We start from the raw sequence: 25,592 nt of genomic DNA, 5'->3' as shown, positions 1-25,592 counted from the left end.
ACTTTACAGCCTTCCGGGCTGAATATTGAATTCAACAACTTTAGATCTTAAACTCCCCCTCCCCCCATCCCTACCCCGTTTCTTCCCCACCCCCCGCTTTTTTTTCAATCTTTATATAGATTCTTCTTTCCCCACCTATTTCCATTATTTTTAAATCTAAAACTAAAACCTTGTTAGCCTTTCCACCCCACCCCCACTAGAGCTGTACTTTGAATATCCTGTCTTCCATTCTTAATTAGCACTTTTCTCAGACAAAACACCTCTTTGACCCTTTTGTCTGTGACATCTTGTAATGGTAACCCTGTCTGGAGGTTTCTTTGATTGATCACAGTGATCTGTGGGATTGTCATTCTTGGATGTTGTTCCTGGAATTTTGGATCTTGTCTTTAGATGCAGTAGGACTGCGCGGTGGATGAAGAGGTGGAGGTGGATCTGAGCTGTCCTCGGTTACACCTCACCTTTGTGTGTAAATGACCTTTGTGTCACAGGACCTTGGTTCTGAACAAACCCCTGTGAACTCCGATGGCTGCCAATGTACCTTCTGTTGGATCCTAGATGTGAACTTGTTGTCCCAACTGAAAACTTGGCAATCCTGTATCTGCATTTTTATCATACATGTTGGTTACCTTCTCTTGCAGTTTTAAAAGTTGCTCTCTACTCCCTGAGAGTGTAGAACAGGTAAGAGTAGGTAAATTGGTACGCACTGGTCTGCCAAACATGAGCCCTGCTAGTGATGGAATAGTTGCACTTAAAGGTGTCGCTCTCAGATGTAACGTTGCAATCTGTTGATCTTGCTTGGTCTTCCTACATTTGAGAATTAGGGATTTCACCATGTGAATCATTAATTCAGCTAGGCTGTTAGATCTAGGGTAATGAGGAGAAGTAGTAGTGCGAAATATATTCCACTTCTCACACATAGCCTGAAATGGATTACCAATAAATTATGGACTGTGTTCTGACCCAGCAGATGGCACAGGCTGAGTTATTTAAAATCCCAGAGGGAAACTTTAAGCAACTGTCATAACCTATATTTTCAATTGGTATGTTTGAGATGCAGCTCTGAATTCAGAAATGAAACCATCAGTCCTCCAGATGTTAATTTATATAAGTTAAATTAAACATTTATTAATTTTACAAAGTATTAAACACACACACATCTACAAATTACTACCATAATAACTATTAAACAAATCCCCAAATTAATCACTCCTAGGAAATCTTCCCCAAGGCAATAATAACCCACAGACTTTAAACGGACACCAGGCAGAGCACATTTTATCTTATGAATTCAAAATGAGGTCCCTTTCGATTTGTTCCTTAGCAGACACAGTGGTAGGCTTACAGGTTTCGCTCTTCCATGCCTCTGACTTGCACACACAAAACTCTTCTGTATATACCTAGCCTTCCCTTTACATGCAAATTCTCATTGTATCACCAGGCCCTCTGAACTCCACCTCGTCTAACCATATAATTCCTTTCAAAGTACCAATTTTATTAGTAATATAAACATATTGCTTGGTGTCTCCTAGCTAGGTGCAAGAATTCGCCCCCAGCCTTTGAATGGTTTATTCAACAAAATGCAAATGCACCCTCTACCTTACTGTTTACATCTCAAAACTACTATACATCAAAGCACCCAGGCTAGCTGGCTTTAATCCAATTAAGACTCACACAGACACAGACCCTAGTACAAGTCCAATTTAAAATAATTTCCAGTAACATTATATACGTTAATATCTCTTCATGACAGTGTTATCTGTAATGATCTCTCTAGGCACGCCAAGTAGACTGAAAATAGCACGAAGTGTGCACGCGACAGTTATGCTTGACATATTATGCAGTTGCTGAATAATGGGGTACATGGTAAAGTAGTTGATCTTGACAATGAAGTCAGTGCCATGAACATGGAAGAGATTGGATGCGATTTTCTACGGGACGGATAGGAACCTCATGTGGAATATGCCATTGACATGCCTTACACTTCCTGACGACAACTTCAATGTCATTGTTTATATCTGGCCAATAGACTGTCTGTCTTGCGACTCTTCTCGTCTGATCCATGTGCGTGTGAGAGTTTTGAAATTGTTGAAGAATATCAGGTCGCAAAAATTGTGGTATGGTGACCTGTCAGCCTTTATAAAAATGACTCCCCAAGAGATGCTTTGCATGTCCCAGTAAGATCAATGTGGTCTCAGGCATTTGTGGAAATGTTGAATTGAATCAGGCCATCCTTCAACAATGGTTTTCCACAGTTTCTGTAGCGTGGAATATTTTGTTGTTTCTTCTTGTAGCTGCTGGCATTTGTGTTGTGCAAAATATGCCAGATAAATTGGCGGGCTTGCATTCTCCTGCAAGCATAACATTGTGGTTCCCTTGAAACTGCCAATTTTGTTGACACATGCTGGATATTTTGATGTTATGTCATGAATAGAGGTGATAGTAGTAGATTCTGTGGTTGATATGGCTTGTGATGTCAGACTAATTCCCTGATTGTCACTAGTGTGAGGTTACGCCGTGCTGGCAGACCTGCGATTGATGGGCCTTTAGTCTCCATGAGGTAGAATATCTGTGGCACCCATGAGGATTCATTGTATTTGCGCCTGCACGTGGAATCAGTGAACCGTTGTATGCTGAGAGTTTTGCAGCAATAGGTTTCGCCATGGCTCTCCATGTCTGTGGATACATGTCTTTTAGAATTTGCAAGGGTAGTGCATTGACACTTGCCTCTGTGTAAATTTTGGCCAATAACGAGTAACTACCAAATTTCTTAGGGCAGATGGTGTGATGGTATCTGTGTTTTCCACGAGATTGACAGCGTGAAACCTGTGTTCATTGCTTTTCATCTCATCATGCATATCATCGTCATTTTCTGAAATAAAAACAGAAAATGCTGGAAAAACTCATCAGGTCTGACAGCATCAGTGGAGAGAGAAACAGAGTTAACATTTCAAGTCCATATGACTCTTTTTCAGAGCTTCGTCAGCTTCTGGTTTGTCAGTCATTTCACGTACATGTTTCCGACAGGATACCAGATAGTCCTTTTTACTACTTGAAGATACCAATTGTGTCCGGTCTATTTGGATCATTGCTTGGCTCTTTGTAGATACATCAGCTTTTGCCCTAGTGCACTGCTGCTGCCAATGACCCTCTCTGCCACATGCTTTTCAGAATTGCTGGAAAGGTGGGCATTTGCTTGGTGCATGCAGAAGGCCACACCTTCAACGTCTTTTGCTTGGTTTGGGTGTTTTAGTATGTGTGTCAACCATTGGGGTTGTGCTTAGGACCTGTAGGTTTCATCGACCTGCAAGGATCAATTTGTACTTACATCCATCCTTTAGTAGCTTTTCGATGCTATATGTCTTGGGCTTATCCAGCAGATATTTCTGGAATTCTTCCATTGGAGTGGATGTAATCACCAATGCATAAATTCTGTCTGCAAGTTCTGCATTTAAAAAAACCACAGTATGTACCTTTTTCTCTGCATCTACTGATAAAGTGGTCTATGGATTCTTTAGGCTGTTGTCAAAATGATATAAACTCTAGTCGATGAATATGGAAGTGTAACCTGATTCTGAACTGGCCTTCCAATGTAGTCCATATCTTTTGGGGATTCTTTAGCTCTTCAGTTAATCCTGACATGTTTAGCTTCATTTCCAATTGCTAAGAGAATTTTTATGGCTTGCTTGTCTGGCTCAGATATATCTGAACCAAGAGACCGTAGCTCTGTACACTGTTTAAACATTTTGAATTTGAATAGTAGGTCAGCTGCATCCCAGTTCAAATTGGGGAATCTTGTGGACATTCTGACAATATCCCTTTGATTTTCTGTCTTCTAAAGTACCTGGGATGAGTGTCGCCATAGCTGCTTTTGCACGCTTTTCTGAAGCTCCACCCATTATAATTACAACCTTCTCTGGCCCGATTTTTATGATGATTTTGTTAATTTTTTGTTTTGTTTGACTCTCCTTCACTCGTTAGTGACACTTGCCTTTCCGCAAATGAGCTAGCCTGGTGCTGGTCCCCCGGCCGCATGTGTCCTACTCACCATGAGGGATCTGTCTGCTTACCAGCTTTTTACCTGAGAACTGTCCTGGCACTGTTTCTCAAAGCATTTCTGTGCCACCCCCACATTACAATTTCAACACTCTCTGATGCTGCGACTTTGTTGTAGTCTGACCAGAATGTCAAGGGCTGTTTCATGCCGTGTAGAATGATCTAAATCTGTTCACCATGTCGTACCTGTACTTAATCCTGCTGCCAGGCTGAGCACTATGCCATTTAGAAGGAACCACTGGTTCACACCATGTTGTATGTGTTATAATGATATAAAAGGCACCAATCATCACGTTGTGGGTTCATTTATTGCTTCTAAGCACATGTCAACAGATACAGTTGGATAGAAGGCTCGAGGACACTAGAGCAGCAGGGCTGTGTGTCTAAGCTGTGCTCCAAGCCAAAGTGAAACTGAGGCTGGATCATGTGACACACTTCACTTCAAGTGATAGGATGCTGCCACCCCTTAAAGGCATATTGCAACATAATAATGCAACTGGTTCACTAATGTCCTTTTAAGGAAAGAAATCTGCTGCTCTTCCTAGGTCTGGCCTAAGTGTGACTCCAGGCACACAGCAATGTAGTTGACTCTTAACTGTTCTTTTAAATGGCCTAGTAAGTCACTCAGATGTATTGAAGAAGGTGGCTCACCACCACCTGCTCAAGAACAATTAAGGATAGGCAATAAATGCTGCCAATGATATCCACATCGGGTGAATGAATAAAAAAATGTGTTCATGCTGGAGAGAGTTCTTTGGCTGATTGGAAGATCACAGTGGAACTCTTGCTGGCTATGGCTGTTGTGGGTATCTTTTATGCCCATTGAATAGTCCCATAACCTTATCAAAGCTATGGTGATCATATCTGGAGGCAAAATAGAAATAAAATAAGTGACTCCTTCTAGATCCCCAAACAGAGTTAACTATTTTTTTTCCTAAGTCTGGAGGGACTGGATGCATCTCAATTGCTCCACCTGACAATGCAGGTAGAGCTGGGTGCCATGCCCGTCCAGAAAATTTTGACATCATTTTTGTGTTCAAATGCGTTCAATAACGATCAGCAATCATTTGACATCAAACACTCTAATTTGGAATGAGTTTTTCTTTAAATTTACCGGGAACATAACATATATCAAGAATAGACTCCTTCTTCAAAAAAAAATACCTCTTTGGAATAATCAGCTTGGTAAGAACATTGGGGTTGTTCAAAAAACAGTTGAATGCTTTGACAGGTGGGTTGGGGTGGACGAAGACTAAACAACTGTGTGCTAACTAGTCTTATGTCTAACTAACTTACATTCTTGTAAGTTTAGTATTTATGGTGTGACATTAACAATTCTCCTGTTTTTGTTCCTAGATATTCCAGTTGACGTACAAGTAAATATTTTCATTAATAGCTTTGGCTCAATACACGAAACAACCATGGTAAGCTCACTTTATTAACTTAAGAAATAGGCACTTGCATAATGAAGACTAAATAGTAGCATATTGAGTCTTAGACGCTGTGTAAACAATTAAAACACAGTAACTTATATAAATTTCTGCAGAGATGTGTAATGAGCAGAGAGGAAAATGAAAATGGGCGGACTTGTCCCAGATTTGTACTAAGTGTGGCAGTGGACGTGGAAAAAAGTTGTTTTACTCGCTGGCTGTAATGGTGGGTTTTCATGCCGTATCGCTGCATTCCCGGCATATCCTGCCTCATTAATAATGCATTCACGTTAGACACAGCGGATTGCTGGTGAGGCAGCCTTTTATTCGCCCGCCTTGCTCTTACCTCAGGCCTTCAAAAGTCCGGGCGCCACATTGAAAGGGCGCTGCTGCACAGAGCTAGCACATCTAAGGGATCAAAAGCTGCTGGAAAGTCATGGCTGCCATAGGGAGGAAACATGCTGCCCCCAAATTTAGCGACGCCTCTCTCGAGCGCCTATTGGACACAGTGGAGGTCCACCATGAAGTCTGGCTTGAGCGAAGACCAGCAAACAAGGCCGCCTCAAGTTCCCCTCAAAGTCCAGGGTCGCCAGGTGCATGCCTTTTTAAAGCAGTTATGAAGCACGCTGTTCTGAAGTCACACCAACGTGGGTGGTAAATTTGATGTGGGGGGATGATTCCGCTGAGCAGGGATTTAATGTGATGCCGAAGTATTGAAATTAGGTTCCCGATGTGCGGCAGCAATAAATGTGGCCCGCCGTTGACAGGCGGAGCAGTTGATCTCAAACTGGTTTCATGATGGCTCAAAACCAGTTTTTGGCCTTCTTGCAATATTGTTGCCCCCTGCCACCCACCATGAAGCCTGGCACCAACAGGACCGGACAATTCCACCCAATGTCATAGATGATTGTATTACTGTTGCAGGAATAATGGAGCTATGTTTCGTTCAGAGGGTTTATGGGGGCGAATTTGAGACTGGCTGGAACACCAGGCCTATAATGGTAGGTGTTTGGCTTGAAATAAAGGGCGAGGAGGCCTTTGTTAGGTGTCCTCTATCTCCATCTGAGCTCTTCACTATTATTACCTTCCTGTGACCTTTAACCAAACAGGCACAGAGATCAATAGTTACTGGGGCAGTAGGAGGCAAATGGAGTGGGGACAGGAATCCCTCCTTCTTCCTGGCCTAACTGACATGCTAAATGCAGTGAGCAAGCATGGGGTGCCCAATGAGATGGAAATTCCAGGTCAGTGCAGAGAGGCAGTGGTTGGCATCGGCACTGCATCTTCCTGCCATTTCTTCAGCAATCCTGCTCAATTCTTGATAGGATCATGGAGGGAATGATCACTCCTCGTCTCCCTGTAAGGCTGGAAAATGCCAAGCAGCCAATGAAATACTTTTGAAGTGTTGTCACTGTTGTAATGTAGGAAATGGTAGCAGCCAAACTGCACACAGTAATGATCCGCAAACAGCAATGAGATAATAACCAGATAATCTGTTTCAGTGATAATAATTGAAAAATAAATATTCATCAGGACACTGGAAAGAACTCCTCTGCTCTTCTTTGAGGAGTGCCATGGGCAGACGAGGCTTGTGTTATGACACGGCATATGATGTTTGCCAGGCGGACCAAATCCAAGAGGGAAACTTGGTCGCGCTATCAGAATGATTTTGCTATTTGTATTTATTATGAGATGTGTGCACTGAATTCAGTAGTAATAAGTCCACCAAGAATTCTAGATATTTAAAAAAATTAAATTAGAATATTTATTAACAAAATAAAAGATTCCAAGCACATACTTAAGACTACAAATTACTTTACTATTATAATAACTCCTAACATTTCTAATTAACTTGACTCCTAGTTTAAGGCAACAGTCCAAAAATAAATTTTTGATTTTAAACAGATCCAAATTAACACGACACCCTAGACAGTGGAATTCCAAATGGCTTTTCTCCAACTTCAGTCTCGGTAGACAGCAGATTTATGCACAAATACTTGAGGCTTCATTATGGCTATTTCACACACTCCTGTTAGATCTCACATGGCCTTCTGCTGACACACAGTCCTTTTCTCCTTTATATATGTTTCTCTCTTTTTAATACGTAAATTATATTGTTTCATATGTCTTTGAAACTGTATCTTCCTCACAGTACAACAAACTTTCATGTTACTACCATTTATTGTTAGTAACCTATGGGAAAAAAAAGTACATTCCTTAGCCTTGCTTATCTGGCTGGTTGTAAACAGACTAAAATCACTTTGAAATCCAAATCTCCCTTATCTATCTAAAATGCAAATTACCTTCACACCTTACATGCTAAGCCAGCATCCATGCTTACTCATTAGTATGTCAAGCACCTAGCTTCTTTTGATGAGTTAAAGCTTGCAGTTTATTTGACTCCAAATGTAATTAAATCACACACACAGGCCCAAATGTACTTACCCCCACAAACCTACTTCACAATAAACCAAAAAAAAGGAAAATTATTATACTTTCATGACACTTGGTTGAATGTTTCATCTAAAAGATGGCACCTCCAACAGTGCATAGCTCCCTCAATACTATGACAATTGTGTAAGCCTAGATTTTGTGTTCAAGTCTCAGGAATGGGACTTGAACTTACAGCTTCTGATATTTGATAGGATTACATCCCCACTAACTGAAGTTATCGTAATAACAGTGATATAAGTCACTGGCACTTCACAAACGTGGTAAGGTAGCTCCTGTGCATTACCATACAGACCCTGCCCACCCCTGAGTGACCACCAGCATTAAAACTCCTGGGGCTGAACTTATCAGCCTGTTGGAGATGAGTTGGGGGGCGGGAAGTCTGGAAATTTGGTGGGGGAAAGCTTTGAGGTAGGGGGTGGAGCCCGACATTGTCCTGCAACATGGTATTTTGCTAGTTGCAGGAACATTAGCAATGCAGCCACCCACCGAGCAGCCAATTGAGCCACTTAATGGCATAATGACCAGTGGGCATTGCTGCCATACCAAACCCTGCCGCCCATTAAATTCTGCCTCTCAGGACAGAAACTATGAGATTCCACTCATGCTACAGATATAAGCCTATCTATATCTTATATAGATACAAGTATGAGGCACAGAATTGGAATGCTGGGCAGAACTTTCTGTAGGTGCTGGCGTTGGGTGTGCTCGGCGGCATGAGCGGACGATATGGTGAGAAGGCCAGAAAACAGTTTCACGACATTGTGAAACCAGTTTGCAATTGTCCGCTCAGCCCGTCGATGGCCAGCTGTGTTCCCTGCCATCAGATGTTGGGAACCTAATTGTAATACATCAGGATATCATTATAAGGCCAGCCCACCGGAATCATCCCTACCCCGCTGGATCATCTGTCCACGTTGGCATGAATGCACACCAGTGCAGAACACAACTTGTCAAGTGTGATGTGCAGAAGTTGGGACTTACTGCCAGGACCTTGCTCACACCGCAGACATCCGAGGAGCAGAAGATGCCAGAGGCTGACAGCAACAGCACACTGGAGGAATGTCCATGGCATACTGGGTAGATTCTCATGGACATGGCTCTGCTGTGAAGCAGCTCGTGGAAGTTGGAAAGTCACGGTTGATGTTCTGTTCACAACGGATGATGGTCGAAGGGGAGTAGCGGAAGGTCCAGCTGTGTTTGGGAGAGGAAGATGTATCGGAGGGTGGGAGACGAAGGTTTAGGATCAACTGGGAGAGGAAGAAGTGTCAGGATGGGGTGAGGTTGGGGGCAGGAATGAAGGTGTCGGGGGGAGGTTGGGAGGTGGAGAGGGTGTATGGGGGGAGGAGGTGGTAACGGGAGAAGACAGCAACTGGGGAGGGAGGTGTAAGGAAAGGAGATCAGAGAGGGGAAGGAGTCCAGAGAGGGGAGGCAGTCCAGGGGAGGAAGGAGTGTGGAGACAGGAGGGAGTCTTGGGGGAGGAAGGAGTGCGGAGAGGGGAGGGAGTAAAGCTGGAGGGAGAAGTAAGTGTGGAGGAAGGAGTCAAGAAGGGGGAAGGACTAAGCGGGGGTGGAGTCCAGGGTTGTGGGGAGGACCATCAGGGGTGGGAGACCGGGGTGGATGGGGAAGGGGTTCCAAGGCGGGGGCGGTGTCCATGTGAACGTACAAGGGAGGGCTCTGATGGGTCCACGACAGCTTTTTGGGGAGCAAAGTGAGGGTGGGCATGGTATGAGTGAACGGTAGAATGACCGAGGGCACAGTGAGGCGGGAGGGTGAGGGTTCAGTGGTATTGGCAGAAGGACGGCGTGGGTGCTTGGTGGGGACTTGGAGGCAGGCACGGAGCCTGGGGATGGGAAGGAGAAGGTCAGGGAGGCGAATGTATATGGGGGTGAGATTTTTGGGAAGGAGGGGAATGTGCATCGCCGAAAGAAAAGGTAGGTCACAAAGGGGCGGTGGAAGGTAATGCCAGGGGTCAACAATGATAGGGGAAAGGAAAAGGGTGACTGGGGGAGGGGAAAAGATGGAGGAGTGCATGAAAAACTGAATCAAAACCATGCTGTCTAAATTGAAAGTGAAACAAGAGTCGTGGTGGGCGGGAACAGGTGCTGTATGGGAGTGTGATCAGTGGGTGGGCGGAGATGCAGCTCAGCTCAAATGGACAACTTAAAGCGAACCCCAGCAGGCAGCATTCAGAATGATCAGGACATTGAGGTGAGTGTGATACGTGAAGGGTCCGTGTGCATGGGAGAGTGCTTGCACAAGGCTCCGAAAGGCCCTGCCCCACACACACTTCTCCCTCCAGAATCACTCATTGGCCAATGTTCCCTCTGCAGTGACAGAGGACGAGGTTGAGGGGGTCACAGGCAAAGGGGACTCAGAGGGAGAGGACAGCCTCTGAGATTACTGAGTGGATGACCCAAGGGTGTCCAGCTGCCCCTCCCCCTCTGTTCGGGTGCCTGAGGGCCCTGGCCTGACTCCTTGAGGAGAAGGAGCACCTGGAGGGACGTTGAGGTGCCCCGTTTCCCCCTCGCATTGCCACTGCAGGAACTCACCCATAGCTCCTGCGATGGAGTGCAACTCTGCACACATCCCCGCGTTCTGGAGGAGCAGGGGCTCCATGGCATCCGCCGTCTCCACATACGCGCACATGTGGGCACCACTTTATCAGAGAGCAGGCGGACGCACTCCTCCGACTTGTGTGCCACCCTGTTGAGGGCTTCCAACAGCTCTGCGTGATGTTCCCACGCCTTCTGCTGATTCTCCGGGATGAGTTGGAAGGCCGAATCCAGAGGCTCAGCATCTGACTTGGACCTCACAGATGCCTCTTCCCCAGCAGTCCTCCAAGTGCCGAGGAGCTCGACTGAACCTGCCTCCTCCTGTTGCTGACCATGATGTGTCCATGCGGTGAGCACCAGATTGTAAACCTGAGCCTGCTCCAGATCTAGGTCCCACTGAGGTGTGTGTCTCTGCACTGGTGGAAGGTGTGGGTAAGCTCTGTGACGGATCTTCCAGGCTGCTTATTTCCAGCTCTTCAATGGAGGACGTATCCTCTTGGCTGGAGGTGAGGACGTGGATGGAGCTGAGAGACTATCTGGCTGAGGGTGTCGGTCACTTGGCAGAGCTCCCTGTGAACCGAAGTAGAGATAATTAGTGCATGGCAGGAGAGTACTCACAGTTGTGCTGAGAGATGGATGATGAGGTGCAGGATCCTCAGGTGGGTGTTCGCTGCCGATCTCACCGTCACTGCAGGCAGGGTCCACGTCCTCACCAGTCAGTGCATGGCATGCTCCTCAAAGTGAGTGAGGAGCATAATGTGGGCCACTCCACCCCCGATCTTGGACCTCTCCCTGCTGATGTGAGCCAGCTTCTCCTGCATGAAAACAGATGGAGAGAGTGATCAGGACACATGGCACTGCATAGAATGTTTGTGTGGTGAGCGGAGCCATGGATGGGATGAGGAATCAAGCTCCAGAGGATATGAGCCTGATGTGAGGGTGTGTGAGAGAGTTAGTGGTGTTGCCCTTTGGGATGTGAGATCCCTGTGGATGTATGATAGGTTTGTGAGTGTGAGAGTTGAGAGTGATGAGTAGAGTGAGTTACCCTGGCCTCCCTACCCCTACCCTACCCTCATCCCTCTGGATGAGGCCATTCATCCTGTAGTGGTACTAGGTGGCTGTCCTCTTTTGCAGGCCGTTGGCGCTGACCACCGCTGCCACCACCTCCCAAGCTGGATTGGTGATGCAGCCGCCAGCCAGAGTGGGGTGTAGAGGACATCATGGTGGGCCTCCACGGCATTGAAAAGGCGCTCGAGGGTCGCGCCACTGAAGTGGGAGGGCTGCAGTCTTTTTGCCGTTCGGGGCCATCTTGTCTCCCATGCGGCAGTTGTGGGCTGGAAGCACTGAGAGGCGTGTGGGGTTACACTTTAAATATGGTGCCTGGTGTGATGATGTGGCGAGGTGATGGCGTGGCGGACGAATTAGAGCCCGCCTGCCATGGAAACGGCACCTTTCCCGGAAATGCATAATTAATGTGGTGGGTTTGGGACAATACAGCGTGACAAGCTGCCATTGTGGCTGGCGGGTAAAACGATATTTATTAACTTGCCCGCTGCCGCACTTAGTGCAAACCTGGGACGATTCTGCCCACTCTCTTAAACTCACGACAATGTCTAGTACGATGCTGTGATGGCAGCAGCACCTTATAATTTCAAGCAGCAATGATTTAAAAACTGGACACTCTTGTGGCTGTGCATCTAAATGTTCACAGTTTTATCCTAATTCAGACTGTGTGTGTCAGTGAGGGTAAATCTATGAGTTCAATCAGCTCATGTGAATCTCTACCCACTGACAGTGCAAGTTGGAAGCTTAGGCGTGTGCTTTTCTGACCATCATTGGAAAATCTTGGGCAATATGATTCCAAATTTCTGATCTGCATTGCTAGCAGGCAAGGCTCCCTGCCAAGCGTGTGAATTTCATTGTTAATTTCATCACTAAAAAATGTGTGTGCTAACTGATTTCTGACCATCCTTGGAAAATCTTGGGCAATTGTTTAGAAAAGTGTTGAGTATTTAAAGAAAATCCTTGGCTTATATGTATATACTTAAACAAAGAATATGATGAAACATCATATCTTGTTTATCACAAGAGTTGGCACAAGTGTTGCGACTAGTGTCTTAAATATACATCATTTTAATCTTTTAAATTATTTCTCATTGGTACCAAAATAATTAAGAGTTACTCCATTGATTTCTGTGAGTTCTGCACTGCAGCATAGCTCTGAAAATCACTAATATACATGAACATAATAAGGTGAACTCCTGTCTTCCACTTCATATTGGAAGGAGCATTTCAGTTCTTCGAAGATGATAATGAGCAGTATTGTAAATAAGCAGCCAATTGAATTATTTTGTATAAATCAATATATTTGTATCATATGCAGCTATTTTCACTAACATTAGGTATCAAAATTCCACCCTTGATATATAATGGTTGGCCAAGTTCAGCTTTCACACATTGGTCTGTTGGTTAAAGTCATGACATGTGGCAATGCTAACATTGCTGAAACCCTGACAGAAATACTAGAATAGAAGAGCAAAATAATGTGTGAGAAAAGGAGTAAGAAAACACCATTCAGCCCATCTAGGTTATTGACTTAGATCCATCCACAGGCCTGCTAAAGCCACAGTGATAGTCTTCTTGGTTTGGTGCCCAGATTTTCTGCAGTCATTGTTCAACCTGAAATATGTCTATTTTCTTATTTTTTTGAGAGTTTCAACTGAGGTTCCATGTACTGTTCTTCATAAAATCCATTCCCTTGTTAAATTGACGAGAACAGGGAACACTAGAAATACTCGACAGGACAGGCAGCATTTCAAATGGAAGAGAACACGGGAGTATAAAAAACATACACAACGATCTCACACACAGGAAGAGAAAAAGGATGATCTGGAAATGCTTAACTGGAAAACAGAGATGGTTAAATTGCAAGAAGGAGGTCTATTGAGAAAAATCAAAGAAATGACAGATAGGGGGAGTTTCATGGCCCTGTCACGGCGCGGGCAGGGTCGGAAAATGCGACGAGCCATTTAAAACTCTATTGACTTCGGCGGGACAGGGAGACTCCGCCGGCAGGGAGGGGCTGTAAAATTCCTGCCCCTGAACATAGCATGTTTCTTTTTCGATGGGGCAAGAGTGGAGTTGAGCCAGGATTCGTGCATGCATGGTTCACAGAGGGAGCTGGCCGTTTAAATCACCAGCTGCCTCCACTGAAGTGGGATTTTGGTAGGCCAAGAGTCTGGAAACCGGAAGTGTGCAGATTAGGCCAGGTAAGAGGAGGCCTGAACTTGGTGGATTTCTTTGGATAGCCAGACACTCCTTTGGAGAGGTAAGATACCCCTTCGGATATGGTCCTGGGCCGCCTTTGGGAGAGGTAAGGCACCCTGTGGGATTGTTAAAAGTAAACATGATTAAGCACCTTTTATACATAAACTCATCGGAACTGACAAGGAACTCTCAAAGAATTGTCAAGCTGTCAAAGAAATGTCAAAGCTGTCCCAAGGGCCTGTCAAAGCTGCCACAGAACTGTCAAAGGATACTAGGTGAGTTGGCATGGAGGAGGTAAGGACAAAGGGTGGTAAATGGGGGGGCATGGGATATGAGGGGCCATGGGGGTGGGTGAGGGCATGAGATGGCATAGGTTGGCATGGATGGGCAAGAGGAGTGTGTGCTGGAATGAGGAGGGTGAGGGCTGGAGGCCTGTTTTGTATTTTGTTCATTTCAACATGGTGCCAGAGCAGAGAGGCAAGCCTTCCGTTCAGCTCACCTCCTCACCCGGCAGCCTCCAAACTCGGCCCAGGGGCAGCCGCCCCAGCTTCTAAACCAGTCCACTCCCCCAGAACGAAAATCCCAAAACTGCCGGTAAAGGTCAGGTTCGCAGAGCCGGGACTTCTCCCGTTTCTGTGCACCTGAACTGGGAGTGAAAACCTGGGCCTTAGGGTTTATTGCTGTTCTGTGATAGACTGTTGTGAATGGCTTAGATAATTAAGAATATATTTTGAAATGGTGAGATTTGAGGTTGTTGATTTGCTACTTGTGAGCATGAACTTCAAACTTTATTTTATTGGGCATTAGTCTCATTTTATATACTTAACAGAATTATTTTCCAACAAATAAATGAGCATGATTTAGTTTTTAAAAAATCTGTACACTGCAGTTAAATATTTCCTGACAATCAATACATTTGAATGAAATAAGCTGAACATTCATTTCTCAATGTCTTTCTGAGAATAAGTCATGACTGATTAATGAACCCAGTGATGTAAAGCAGTCCCACTTGAAATCAGTTCCAATCCCATTTTAATCAGTGTCAGTTGTCAGATTTTCCCATTTTTGGATGGGCTGTTACCTTGTGTTTTGGAGAGTGGAGCGTCCTTCTGAGGAAGGAAGAAATATTTCAATGGAGCAAAAACATTCGTCTGTGACTGTGAAAAAATTGAGGTTATAAGAAGAAACAATCACGATGTTAATGGAAATAAGAATAATACAGCGGAGTGTTGGTTGAAACATATAATATGTTGCAATATTTTGGGGAAGATTAAACTTATATTTGAACCAAACAGAAACAGAAGGCAGAATCGTCCCAGATTTGCACTAAGTGTGGGAGTGGGTGGGTAAAACAATGTTTTACCCGCTGGCCGCAGTGGCGGCTTTTCACAGCATATCATCCCAAACCTGTCACATTAATTATGCATTCCTGGGAAAAACGCCGTTTTGATGGCAGGTGGGCTCTGATTCACCTGTCACGCTGTCACCTCACCACTTCATCATGCTGGGCACCACATTTAAATTACAGTTGTACGCACTTCTCTCAGTGTTTCCAGACCATGATTGCTGCAAAGAAGACATGGCCCTGAAAGGCAAGAAGACAGCAGCCCCCAGGTTTAATGACACATCTCTCGAGCGCCTTTTGGATGCTGTGGAGGCTCGCTGTGATGTCCAGTACCCCAGCTCTGGCCATAGGAAGGGCAGCAACATTACCATTCCGGCTTGATAGGCGATGGCAGTGGTGGTCAGTGCCAAGGCTGCACAGAAGAGGTTGGCCATCCGATGCAGAAAGAGGATGAATGATTTCATCCGTGCAGCCAAGGTAAAGCAACCATCTCTTTAAACTCTCACGCTCACAAGCCCATCACACATTCACTAAGCATCTCACTCACTGCCAGCTCAAGGGATATCACCACTCTCTCTCACACACACCCTCAGATCTCCATTTGCCTTATCTCCTCTGGAGACTGTCTCCTCAGCCCTCACCATCTTGAGGCCACTTGCACAGTTCAACTTGTGCCCCCACACAAACCATGGATAACCCCCTTCCCCAGTACAGCCCTCGCCCTGCAGCCTCCTCCCTTGCCTGAGGCCACTTCTCCCCCTTCCCCAAGCAAGACCTCACCCTGCAGCCATATAAAAACCACCCTTGCCTTGTGGCTGGTTTGGTGGGTAGAGACCTGCCCATGAGCCTCACCTAAAAGTGATGTGGTGCTGCCTGTGAAGCTTGGTGCTGATGACTGTGAATGCTGCCCGATGCAAAGTAGGCAAACAAACCTTGAAGCCCTGAGCAAAGTGCTGCTTGCCAGGTGCATGTCACTTATTTACAGTTGTGGGCGGATGATCCAGTGTGGGGGGATGAGTCCGGTGGGGTAGCCTTATAATGATATACAGATGTATTACAATGAGGTTCCCGACGTCTGGTGTGTTCAAGAAATGTGACACGTCCAACTGCGGTAACTATAGAGGAATCTCCCTGCTGTCGGCCACAGGGAAGGTCATCGCAAGAATCCTCCCCAATCGCCTTCTCCCTGTGGCTGAAGAGCTCCTCCTGGAGTCCGTAAGACAAAGGTCCTCTACTAACCTGCCTCCTCCAGACCATACGGCCCTCCGGTTATCAAAATCCATGACGACGTCTTGGACAATGTGGGTCACTTTCCATACTTTGAGAGCCTACAGTCAACAGGGGCAGACATCGACAACAAGGTTCAACACCGCCTTCAGTGTGCCAGAACAGCCTTCGGCCACCTGAGGAGAGAGTGTTTTATGACCAGGGCCTCAAACCCGGCATCAGGCTCATAGTCTCCAGGGCAGTAGTGAGACTCGCCCTCCTATATGGCTCAGAAACGTGGACTATGTACAGCAGGCACCTCAAAACTCTGGAGAAGTACCACCAGCTCTGCCTCCACAAGATCCTGCAAATCCATTGGCAGGATTGGTGCACCAATGTCAGTGTTCTCACTCAGGCCAACATCCCCAGCATTGAAGCATTGACCACGCTCGATCAGCTCCACATCATCTGAATGCCTGACATGAGATTCCCGAAACAAGCGCTCTACTCGGAGCTTCGACACGGCAAGCGAGCCCCAGGAGGACAGAGGAAACGCTTCATGGGCATCCTCAAACCTCCTTGAAAAGTGTAACCGACATCTGGGAATCCCTCGCCTAAGACCACCCAAAGTGGAGGGAAAGCATCCGGGAAAGAGTTGAACTCCTTGAGTTTCATTGCCAAGGGCTAGCTGAAGCCAAGCATCGACAGTGAAAGGAGCGCATGGCAACCCGGGCACCCCACCTACCCTTTCCCCCTACCACCGCCTGCCCCACCTGTGACAGAGACTGTAGGTCACGCATTGGACTCTTCAGTCACCTGAGAAGTCATTTTTAGTGTGGAAGCGAGTCATCCTCGACCCCGAGGGACAGCCTAAGAGAGAGAGAGCGGACATAAGCAAACTGGTTTCACGAGGTCATGAAACTGATTTTTGGCCTTCTCGCCATATTGTCCACTCACGCCGCTAGCCATGCCCGACACTAGTGGGCACGGAAATTTAGGTTTTCTAATTTGCGGTTTCATAATGACATGTTTGACTTGTATGTAGGAAATCCGAATTGAGTCAGGTTGTGATAAATTGGTTGTGTGTTTAATTATGGTATGATTATATGGGCAGGATTTTATGTCCTGTGGGCGGGTGCGCGCCTGATCCAATCGGGCGTAAAACCATGCGAGAATTCGTTAGGCGAGCGTCCCAACGTCATCCTGCACTCATGCGATACTTTGCTCAGCGGGTGTGTGCAATAACGGCGCAATTGTTTCCGATTTTTCGTGGTCTGTCCAGCCCTACGGTTGGCGGACAGGCAAATCTGACAGGCAAGACTTTGCATTTTTCATCAAACCTCGTCCAAGGGCGGGGTGAGATTTCCATTATTATCTATGTACAGCATTTTTATCATCTATATGTTCAGGTGCCTGATTGTGATGCTTGGACATTTTTTCCCTGATTTTCAAAACTTTATTTCATGGTTTTTGGGTCTGCGGCTCCTTGAGGCAGCTCTCTACCTTCAGGGAGCTTTCTGTCAGTGCTTGTCCGTGCCGTAGGAATTGCCTGCCCTCCCCTTGCCCCCAGCCTGGCAGTGCTGAGCTTTCCAGCGCACGTTTCACACTGGCTGGTCATTAATTGGTCTGTTTCCTGACCACACCAGGGCCCACAGTTGGTGCCCGCCCGCCGAGTTAAAAATTCAGGCCTATGTTGGGAACAAGGGCTTAGTCTCCTATCGTTTGCCTTTAATCTTATGAAGGACCAATTCTGCTCCATTAAATTTAGTTTTGGTGTCATGAATTGTGACCAAAAATTGAGAAGCTACAGTTGGGCCCCAATCCATTCACGATATAATACCTGGATCAGTGCTGCCATTTCAGTATTCAATGGCCTAGAACTTTATTTGTGCTGGATGTGAGTGCAAACTCACACCCCTCCAACGGAACAGATAGGCCTCAGGCCTGCCCAGACTTGGGCCTGGTTTACATCAGACTGGCAAGCCGCAGATACCAAATGTATGCTCCATGGCAATTCGTTGATGAAAAAAAAAAGGGCTTGGAAAGGGAAAGTGGTAGGTATTAACTGGGAGAGAGAGATGTGACAAAGCGGGTGGGGGAGTGTGATTGGGAGAGGGGAGGGAAGAAAGCAGCAATTGAGGAAAGGAGGAAGACAGTGGAGAGAGGGTTCAGCAGTGGCCGACAGCAGTCTATGGCTTTAATATTGACCTGGGGGATCTCCCTTGCACATCCAGGTTCCATATAAGTTTTTTTTTGAAACATGTCTTTGTTGGCCTTTTAGCAGTCCCTCCTGGTTAGGTTGTATGTAGACCTGGTATTCCTAGTGCTGGCTGTGTTCAGGGTAGCCCAATTTTACAAAGTTGGCCTCAAAAAACGTCAACCTACCATTTGCAATGTACAAAGAATCAAATGCCTGTTTCAGACGTAGGCCCAGATGCCTCCACCAATACACCAGCAGCACACTTCCAGCTCAAATTCTGCATTTGCCTGCTGGCCATCGCATTGGATGTATTTACATAGGGTTACAGAGGATATATGGCACAGGAGCAGGTCATTAGGCCCAAGCAGCTCTTGCTGGCATTTATGCTGCACTCAAGCCTCCTCTCATCTTTCCTCATTTAATCCAACATTGTAACCCTCAATTCCCTTCTCCCTCAAATGCTTGTCTACTTTCTCCCCAGCGCATCTACCACTCCCTGTGGTAGCGAATTCCACATTCTCACCACTCATTGGCTAAAGAAGTTTCTTCTGAATTCCCGATTGGATTTCTTGGTGACTGTTTTATACTGATGGCTTCTAGTTATGCTCTTCCCCACAGGTGGCAATCCACACTATCAAAACCTTTCACAATTTTCTATTAGATCACCTCTCAGCCTTCAAGACAAAAGCATCTCAGCCTGTTCATCCTTTTCTGATATGTACATCAATGTCAGGTATCATCCTTGTAAAGCTCTGCATATGCCAGAACTGCAAACAGTACTCTAAGGGCCAGATTTTCGCTTCTGGGTCGGGTGTGCAAATGTGGACGAAATTCCTGGCTTCGAGAACCGACCTTTAAAAATGGTTGCCCCCACATCAGATTTTTGGTTGGTGGGGTGGGTGGCTGGTTGGGGGCGGGGGCTGCAGGCTGGATTAGAAGTCGGGTGGGTGACCTGGGAAGAACTGAAGAGGATGCCGAGTGTGGAAGCAGGCTGAGCAGAAGGTGTGCCTTGGGGCTCCAGCACTAAACAAAGTTTTTAAAAAAAGATTAAAACATTAACCATCCCCCCAGCCTCCACTCCTCACACCCCCTTGCCTCCCACACACTTCCCATGCCCCATCCATGCCAACCTATTGCCACTTCATGCCCCCATCCACCCCCACATGGCTCTTTATAGCCTCTTTGCCAACCCATACCCGAACACCCGCCCTCTTGACCCATTATGGCCCTATGCCTTTCCAACCCCCCCCCTCTCCCCCCCCCCCCCCCCCCCCCCCACTTCCCCAGGCTCTTTATAGCTACTCTGCCAACCCTTCCCCCCCACCCACCGCTTACACCTACCATGCCAACCCATCAAGTATCCATCATGGGCAGACATCAGGATCCATGCATGGATGAGATAAAATAAAGTTCTATCAAATAAACCTCTAAGTATCTATTGCAGACTTCACCACATTGAAAAGAAAACATTCATTTGTTAAAACAGGAGAGCTTAAATAGCAAAAGAGTTGGTTGTGCAGGGCCAAAGGGAGTGGTAATTGGACAAGAAAAGAAACGCCAGGGTGAAGTTTACAGGGGTGCGTTCTGCTTGTCCCCTCCAGTGTAAAGTCCGTTGTAAACCGACTGACTTTAAAAAAGGCCACCCCCACGGTGATTTTACACTACGGATGTCCTTAACAAGCTGGGAGTGGGACTTCCATACCTGAGTGGAAGGAAATCCTGTCCGGCCGGCCAGATTAGCCAGGAGCTCTTGCAGTGCCTGCGGCACTCAGTAGCAGGCACTTCTGGCACTGCAAGCAGGCAAAGTGGGTACCCCACCTCCTTCCCTCTTTTTCATCTCAAGTAGTGAAAAAATGGGCTTTCCACTCTCGTCTGCCTTCCACTGCCCATTGTGGCAGTAGAGGTGGAATCAGACCATTAATTGCCACTTAATTGGGCAGCTAAAGGCCTTAATTGGCCAAAGGGTGGGTGGCCTAGTGGGCTGTATTATGGGAAAAGGGTTGCGAGAGGGTGAGAAGGCATTGGGATAGCCACCCATCACATTTTATGCGCCCCCTCTCACCCCACTACCAAAAACAAGCCGGGTGGGGATGGGGGGGAGGGGGGTGGGGGGTGGGGGGTGGTGGTGGGGGGGTGGTAAGCATAAGATCCAGCCCATAGAAATAACAGGTGTGTCCACAGAACAACAGAATGTCAGAATGAATGAACAGCTGCTGTTCAAAGTCAAAAACAAGATAAAAGCGAGGATAAGACCGAAATGTGCAAAGGAAAGGAAATAAAATGGGGGCAGAGATTACAGTCTGAAATTGTTAAACTCCGTGTTGATTTTAGAAGGCTGTAAAGTGCCTATACATAAGATGAGATGCTGATCCAAAAGACTTTTGATGCAGTGCCGCATAACAGACTTGTGAGTAAAGCTATAGCTCATGGAATAAAAGTAACAAGTAACAATGTGGACATAAAATTGGCTGAATAACAGGAAACAGCGAATAATGGTTAATGGATATTTTTCACGCTTTTCCTGATATATATAAAAATTCTAGATCCTGGTGTGCAGGGGACAATTTCAAAGTTTGCAGATGATACAAAACTTGGAAGCATTGTAAACTGTGAGGAGGACAGTGTAGGATTTCAAAAGGACATGGACAAGTTGGTGGAGTGGGCAGGCAGGTGGCAGATGAAGTTCAATGCAGAGAAGTGTGAGGTGATTCATTTTGGTAGGAAGAACATAGAGAGACAATATAAAATAAGGGGTACAACTCTAAGCAGAGGGATCTGGGTGTATATGTGCATAAGTCATTAAAGGTGGCAGCACAGGTGAGAGAGCAGCTATACATAAAGCATACAGTATCCCAAGCTTTATTAATAGAGGCAAAGAGCAAGGAGGTTATGCTGAACTTGTATAGGACACTATTTGGACCTCAGCTGGAGCATTGTGTACAGTTCTGGGCACCACACTGTAGGAAGGATGTGAATTATATTATGTTAGGATTATATTTGCTGGAGTTCAGAAGAATGAGGGGTGATCTCATAGAAACCTATAAAATTCTAACAGGACTAGACAGGGTAGATGCAGGAAGGATGTTCCCGATGGTGGGGGAGTCCACAACCAGGGGTCACAGTCTGAGGATATGGGGGTAGACCATTTAGGACTCAGATGAGGAGAAATTTCTTCACCCAGAGAGTGGTGAGCCTGTGGAATTCGCTACCACAGAAAGTAGTTGAGGCCAAAATATTGTATGTTTTCAAGAAGGAGTTAGAGCTCTTTGGGTGAAAGGGATCAAAGGATATGTAGAGAAAGCGGGAGCAGGCTATTGAGTTGGATGATCAGCCATGATCATAATGAATGACAGAGCAGGCTCGAAGGGCCGAATGGCCTACTGCTGCTTCTATTTTCTATGTATGCTTCTATGTATGAATGCATTGGAGAGAGTACAAAACAGGCTTACAAAAATTATTCCACAGATGAGGAACTTCAGTTATGAAAATAGATTGGAGAGGTTTGGACTGTTTTCCTGAGAGGGGAGAAGGCTAACAGGAGATTTGATACAGAGGTTCAAAATCATGGGGGTGGACAGAGTAGATAGGGAGAAACTGTTCCTGTTTGTAAAAGGATCGAGAATGAGAGAGCACAGATTTAAAGTGATTTGCAAAAGAAGCAAATGTGATGTGAGAAAAATCTTTTCACACAATGAATGGTTCGGGTCTGGAATGCACTGCCTGGAAGTGTGGTGGAGGCAGGTTCAATTGAGGCATTCAAAAGGATATTAGATGATTGTTTAAGTAGAAACATTGTACAGGGAAAAGGCAGGAGAATGGCACTGAGTCATAATGCCTCTTTGGAGAGCTGGTGCAGACACGGGAGGCTGAATGGCCTCCTTCCTCACCGTAACAATTCTGTGATTCTGTTCCCTGAGCTTACAATGAGCTTTCTTTAACCAAAGACAGAGAGGTCAGCATAAGAGCAAGGCAGTGTGATATGACTTGAAGGGAATTTGTAAATGAGCAAGTAGCTAGGGTGTAGAGCAACATGTGACCAGCAGTTGTTTGTGTAGAAATTGCAGCTGTGCTGTCCCTGTGACTAATAGTTGCTGAATCCATAAAGTAGGCCTGTCTGCTGACTCATCTGTGTATCTTCAGATAAACCAAACCTACATGTAGTTTACCAGTCCTGGCATTAGATTGATGATTATGTGTAAAACAAACATAGGAATGCAACGTGGTGGCAGCAATGTAAATTTGAAGACCACAGGATGAGTCACAGACAAGATTTGATACAGAGGCTCTTTGCACATCAAAACCCTGGGAGGCAGAGTCCCTCTACAGATGGTGCTTTGCAAAACAGTACCCAATTTGTGGACTAGCTGGATTAGTGTTTAATGGGAGTAGCACATTGGTTCATAGTCATGCTGTGCAGTTGGTTTTGAATTGGGCAAGAAAAGCTGCAAGGCCGTTGGGACATCCTCGGTGCCATTCCCACACAAAAGACGAAAGCACGCAAAATGAGGAAAAAAACCTGAACTGCAGCCACAGAATAGGAGGGAAGAGAAAAAAAAATACAGCAGCTGCAACAGTGAATCTTTCCACAGAGTAGTGAGGTTAGAAACCCCTTACACATCAGGAAGATGAGCACTAATTTCCCCAGCATGAATTGGAAGGCCACAGGTCCTATCTGAAATTATGTTTTTCAAACAAAGCCTGGAGCTATGCTTTTTGGATTTACCCATCACAGAGCCAGATAATGATAGCCAATGAAGTTGAGGGGTTTCATGGAGTCAACACTTCAAGTCTGTCTGAGGATCAGAAGGACCCTGTGAAGCTATGGATCCTGCTGGAGGATCAGCTTTGCCCAAAAATGAACTTCAGGATTCGCCCTTTGGAGCTGATGTCCTGCAGAGAGCAGCCAGAAGAATCAGTTGATGGGTTTTTCAGCAGGTGCCATGGTAAGGGCAAAGATTGCTCTTAGGACCTTTTGGAAGCTGAGCTGCCTGAACGGACAATGGAGCCGGTTGTGGCTTCAATCTTTGGAGAAAAGCAAAGATTATGATATTGACACACTGCTAGAAAATATGAAGCCATCGTGGCTGGACAACAACCTGCAAGCATTAGGCACAGCTACTAGTATTGGTGTAATAGCCAGAATGCAGAAAGCAAGCAGGCCATTTTGGAAGTGTGGTCTACTGCACCCATTGCGAAGCTGTCCTGTGTTCCAAGACCTTTGCAAGGTATGTGGTGTACAAGGACTTTGGGCTCACCTATGTAGGAAATCTGGTTCTGGAGGTGTGACCAGAGATTACAGTAAGATACAACCAAACAAAAAGTGTGTGCAAGATACTGGCATCAGCAACAGGACGTGCGCCAGAGACCCACAGAAGTGCAAGCACATATACACGAGGTTAGTGGCCAGGCAGACTAGGGTGAAGATTCAGTGTGGAAAAATCTTCAACTGGAAAGTGAACAGGTTTTCCACATTGTGAATGTGGCATAATTGGCGGGATGTTCCGCACCCCCCTGCTGCCGCGATCTTCCGGTCCCGCCGCATGTCAATGGACTTCTCGCTGGGACACCGCCTCGCCCGTGGTGGGTCCCACCTGTGACGGGGCCAGAAAATCCCGGCCGATGTGTGGATGAAGTCGAACAGTTAAAGGCTCTTGCTGCAATCAGCATCGTATGCCCAAAGAAGAGCGGCAAACACATATTCACAGCCAAAGTCGACATGGGAGCGAGCACAAAAATCTTACCGCTCAGAATCCTGAGTAATATGTATCTGGGTCGTTGAAAGTCAATGACACAACCTATGACAACCAAGTTGACTGTGTAAAATGGGTCACCCATTCATTGCATAGGTACATAGACACTGAAATGAAGCTTTAGCTGGTGGGCATGAGTGGACCAGCAATAGCAGGGTTACTGGCATGAACAGAACTTAACTTTGTGACTATACATGAGATCACCAATATACCAAGTGCAGCAAAAGAGGTCAAGAATAATTGCATTAAGTCAGTCCATGACCTACAGCAGATGTACCCGGACAGATTCAATACTATAGGAAACTTCAGTGGTGGTGCTGTACTACACCTCGGAGCAGATGCAGTTTTGTTGCTTGACCCTCCTAGAAAGTGCAGCATGCTCATACAGGAGAAGCTTGAGAATGAGGTAGATGGCATAGAGCCAATGAGATGCCTGGCAAGGGAAACTGTGTATTGGTCAGGGATCAGCAATGATATTGAGAAGGTAGTGAGGATGTGCGAAGCATGCCAGAGTCACCAACCACATCAATACAAAGAACCTCTACACCCTCACCTTGGTCTAAAATCACAACAGATTTATTCATTACCCATGGCGACGACTTTCTCCTAGTCACTGATTACTTTTCCAAGTTTTCATCATTAGACAACTGAAGGATACCTCAAGTGTGTCCATGGCAAACATACTGAGTGCAAAATACAGTTTGTTCAGTACACCTGAAGAAATCATATCAGACAATGGGCCACAATATACTGGCGGAACTTTTAGGAACATGTGTGCTAAATGGGGCCTAAACCATGTGACAGCCTTGCCACACTATCCCAGATCCAACGGTCTTGTCAAGCGAATGATTCACACAGTTAAGGCACTAACCTTGAAGCAGAGGGAGCAAAACAAGATCTATGTATTACCATATTACACTTCAATGCAATACCTTTAGATATGGATTTACTGCCACTAGCAGAAGTCATGTTTAGAAGGCAGGTTAGGACAACCTTCCTAAGTCACCACCTGTCCCAGTTCTCAGAGATACAGGAGAAACTTCTTGAAAAACAAGGGAGAATGAAGACGGCATATGACCAACATGCAGGTGTGGAACTGCCTGGTCTGTGCATAGGACAGAATGTTCGGGTCATACGTCCTACCCTGGGAACCTGGTCACTCACAGAAGGATCCAAAAATGTGCCGTGAGCCTAGATCCAATGAGGCCACAACACTGAATGGAGAGACATTAAGGAGAAACAAAAGCCAGCTAAGGGAATTATACAGCTATATAATACCCAGCACTCCAGTTGCATCTAAAATACATCCAAAGATGAACTTGGAAAGTGAAATTT

The 25,592-nt window shown here is 45.9% G+C and overlaps 1 protein-coding gene across 1 annotated transcript in view; it reads left to right on the top strand.

The window, feature by feature from the left end:
• The window catches only part of glrbb (glycine receptor, beta b), a 209,982-nt gene that overhangs the window by 49,993 nt on the left and 134,397 nt on the right, over window positions 1-25,592 (top strand). Inside the window, exon 4 of the mRNA XM_078540630.1 lies at window positions 5,410-5,477. Within this exon, the coding sequence (XP_078396756.1) occupies window positions 5,410-5,477 (68 nt within the window). The remainder of the gene's footprint in view (window positions 1-5,409; window positions 5,478-25,592) is intronic.

The sequence above is a fragment of the Cetorhinus maximus genome, chromosome 1, assembly GCF_964194155.1.
Source record: "Cetorhinus maximus chromosome 1, sCetMax3.hap1.1, whole genome shotgun sequence".
NCBI classification, from domain to species: Eukaryota; Metazoa; Chordata; class Chondrichthyes; order Lamniformes; family Cetorhinidae; genus Cetorhinus; species Cetorhinus maximus.
The sequence above is the reverse complement of the archived record's forward strand: the minus strand, read 5'-3'. Positions and strand labels throughout refer to the sequence as shown.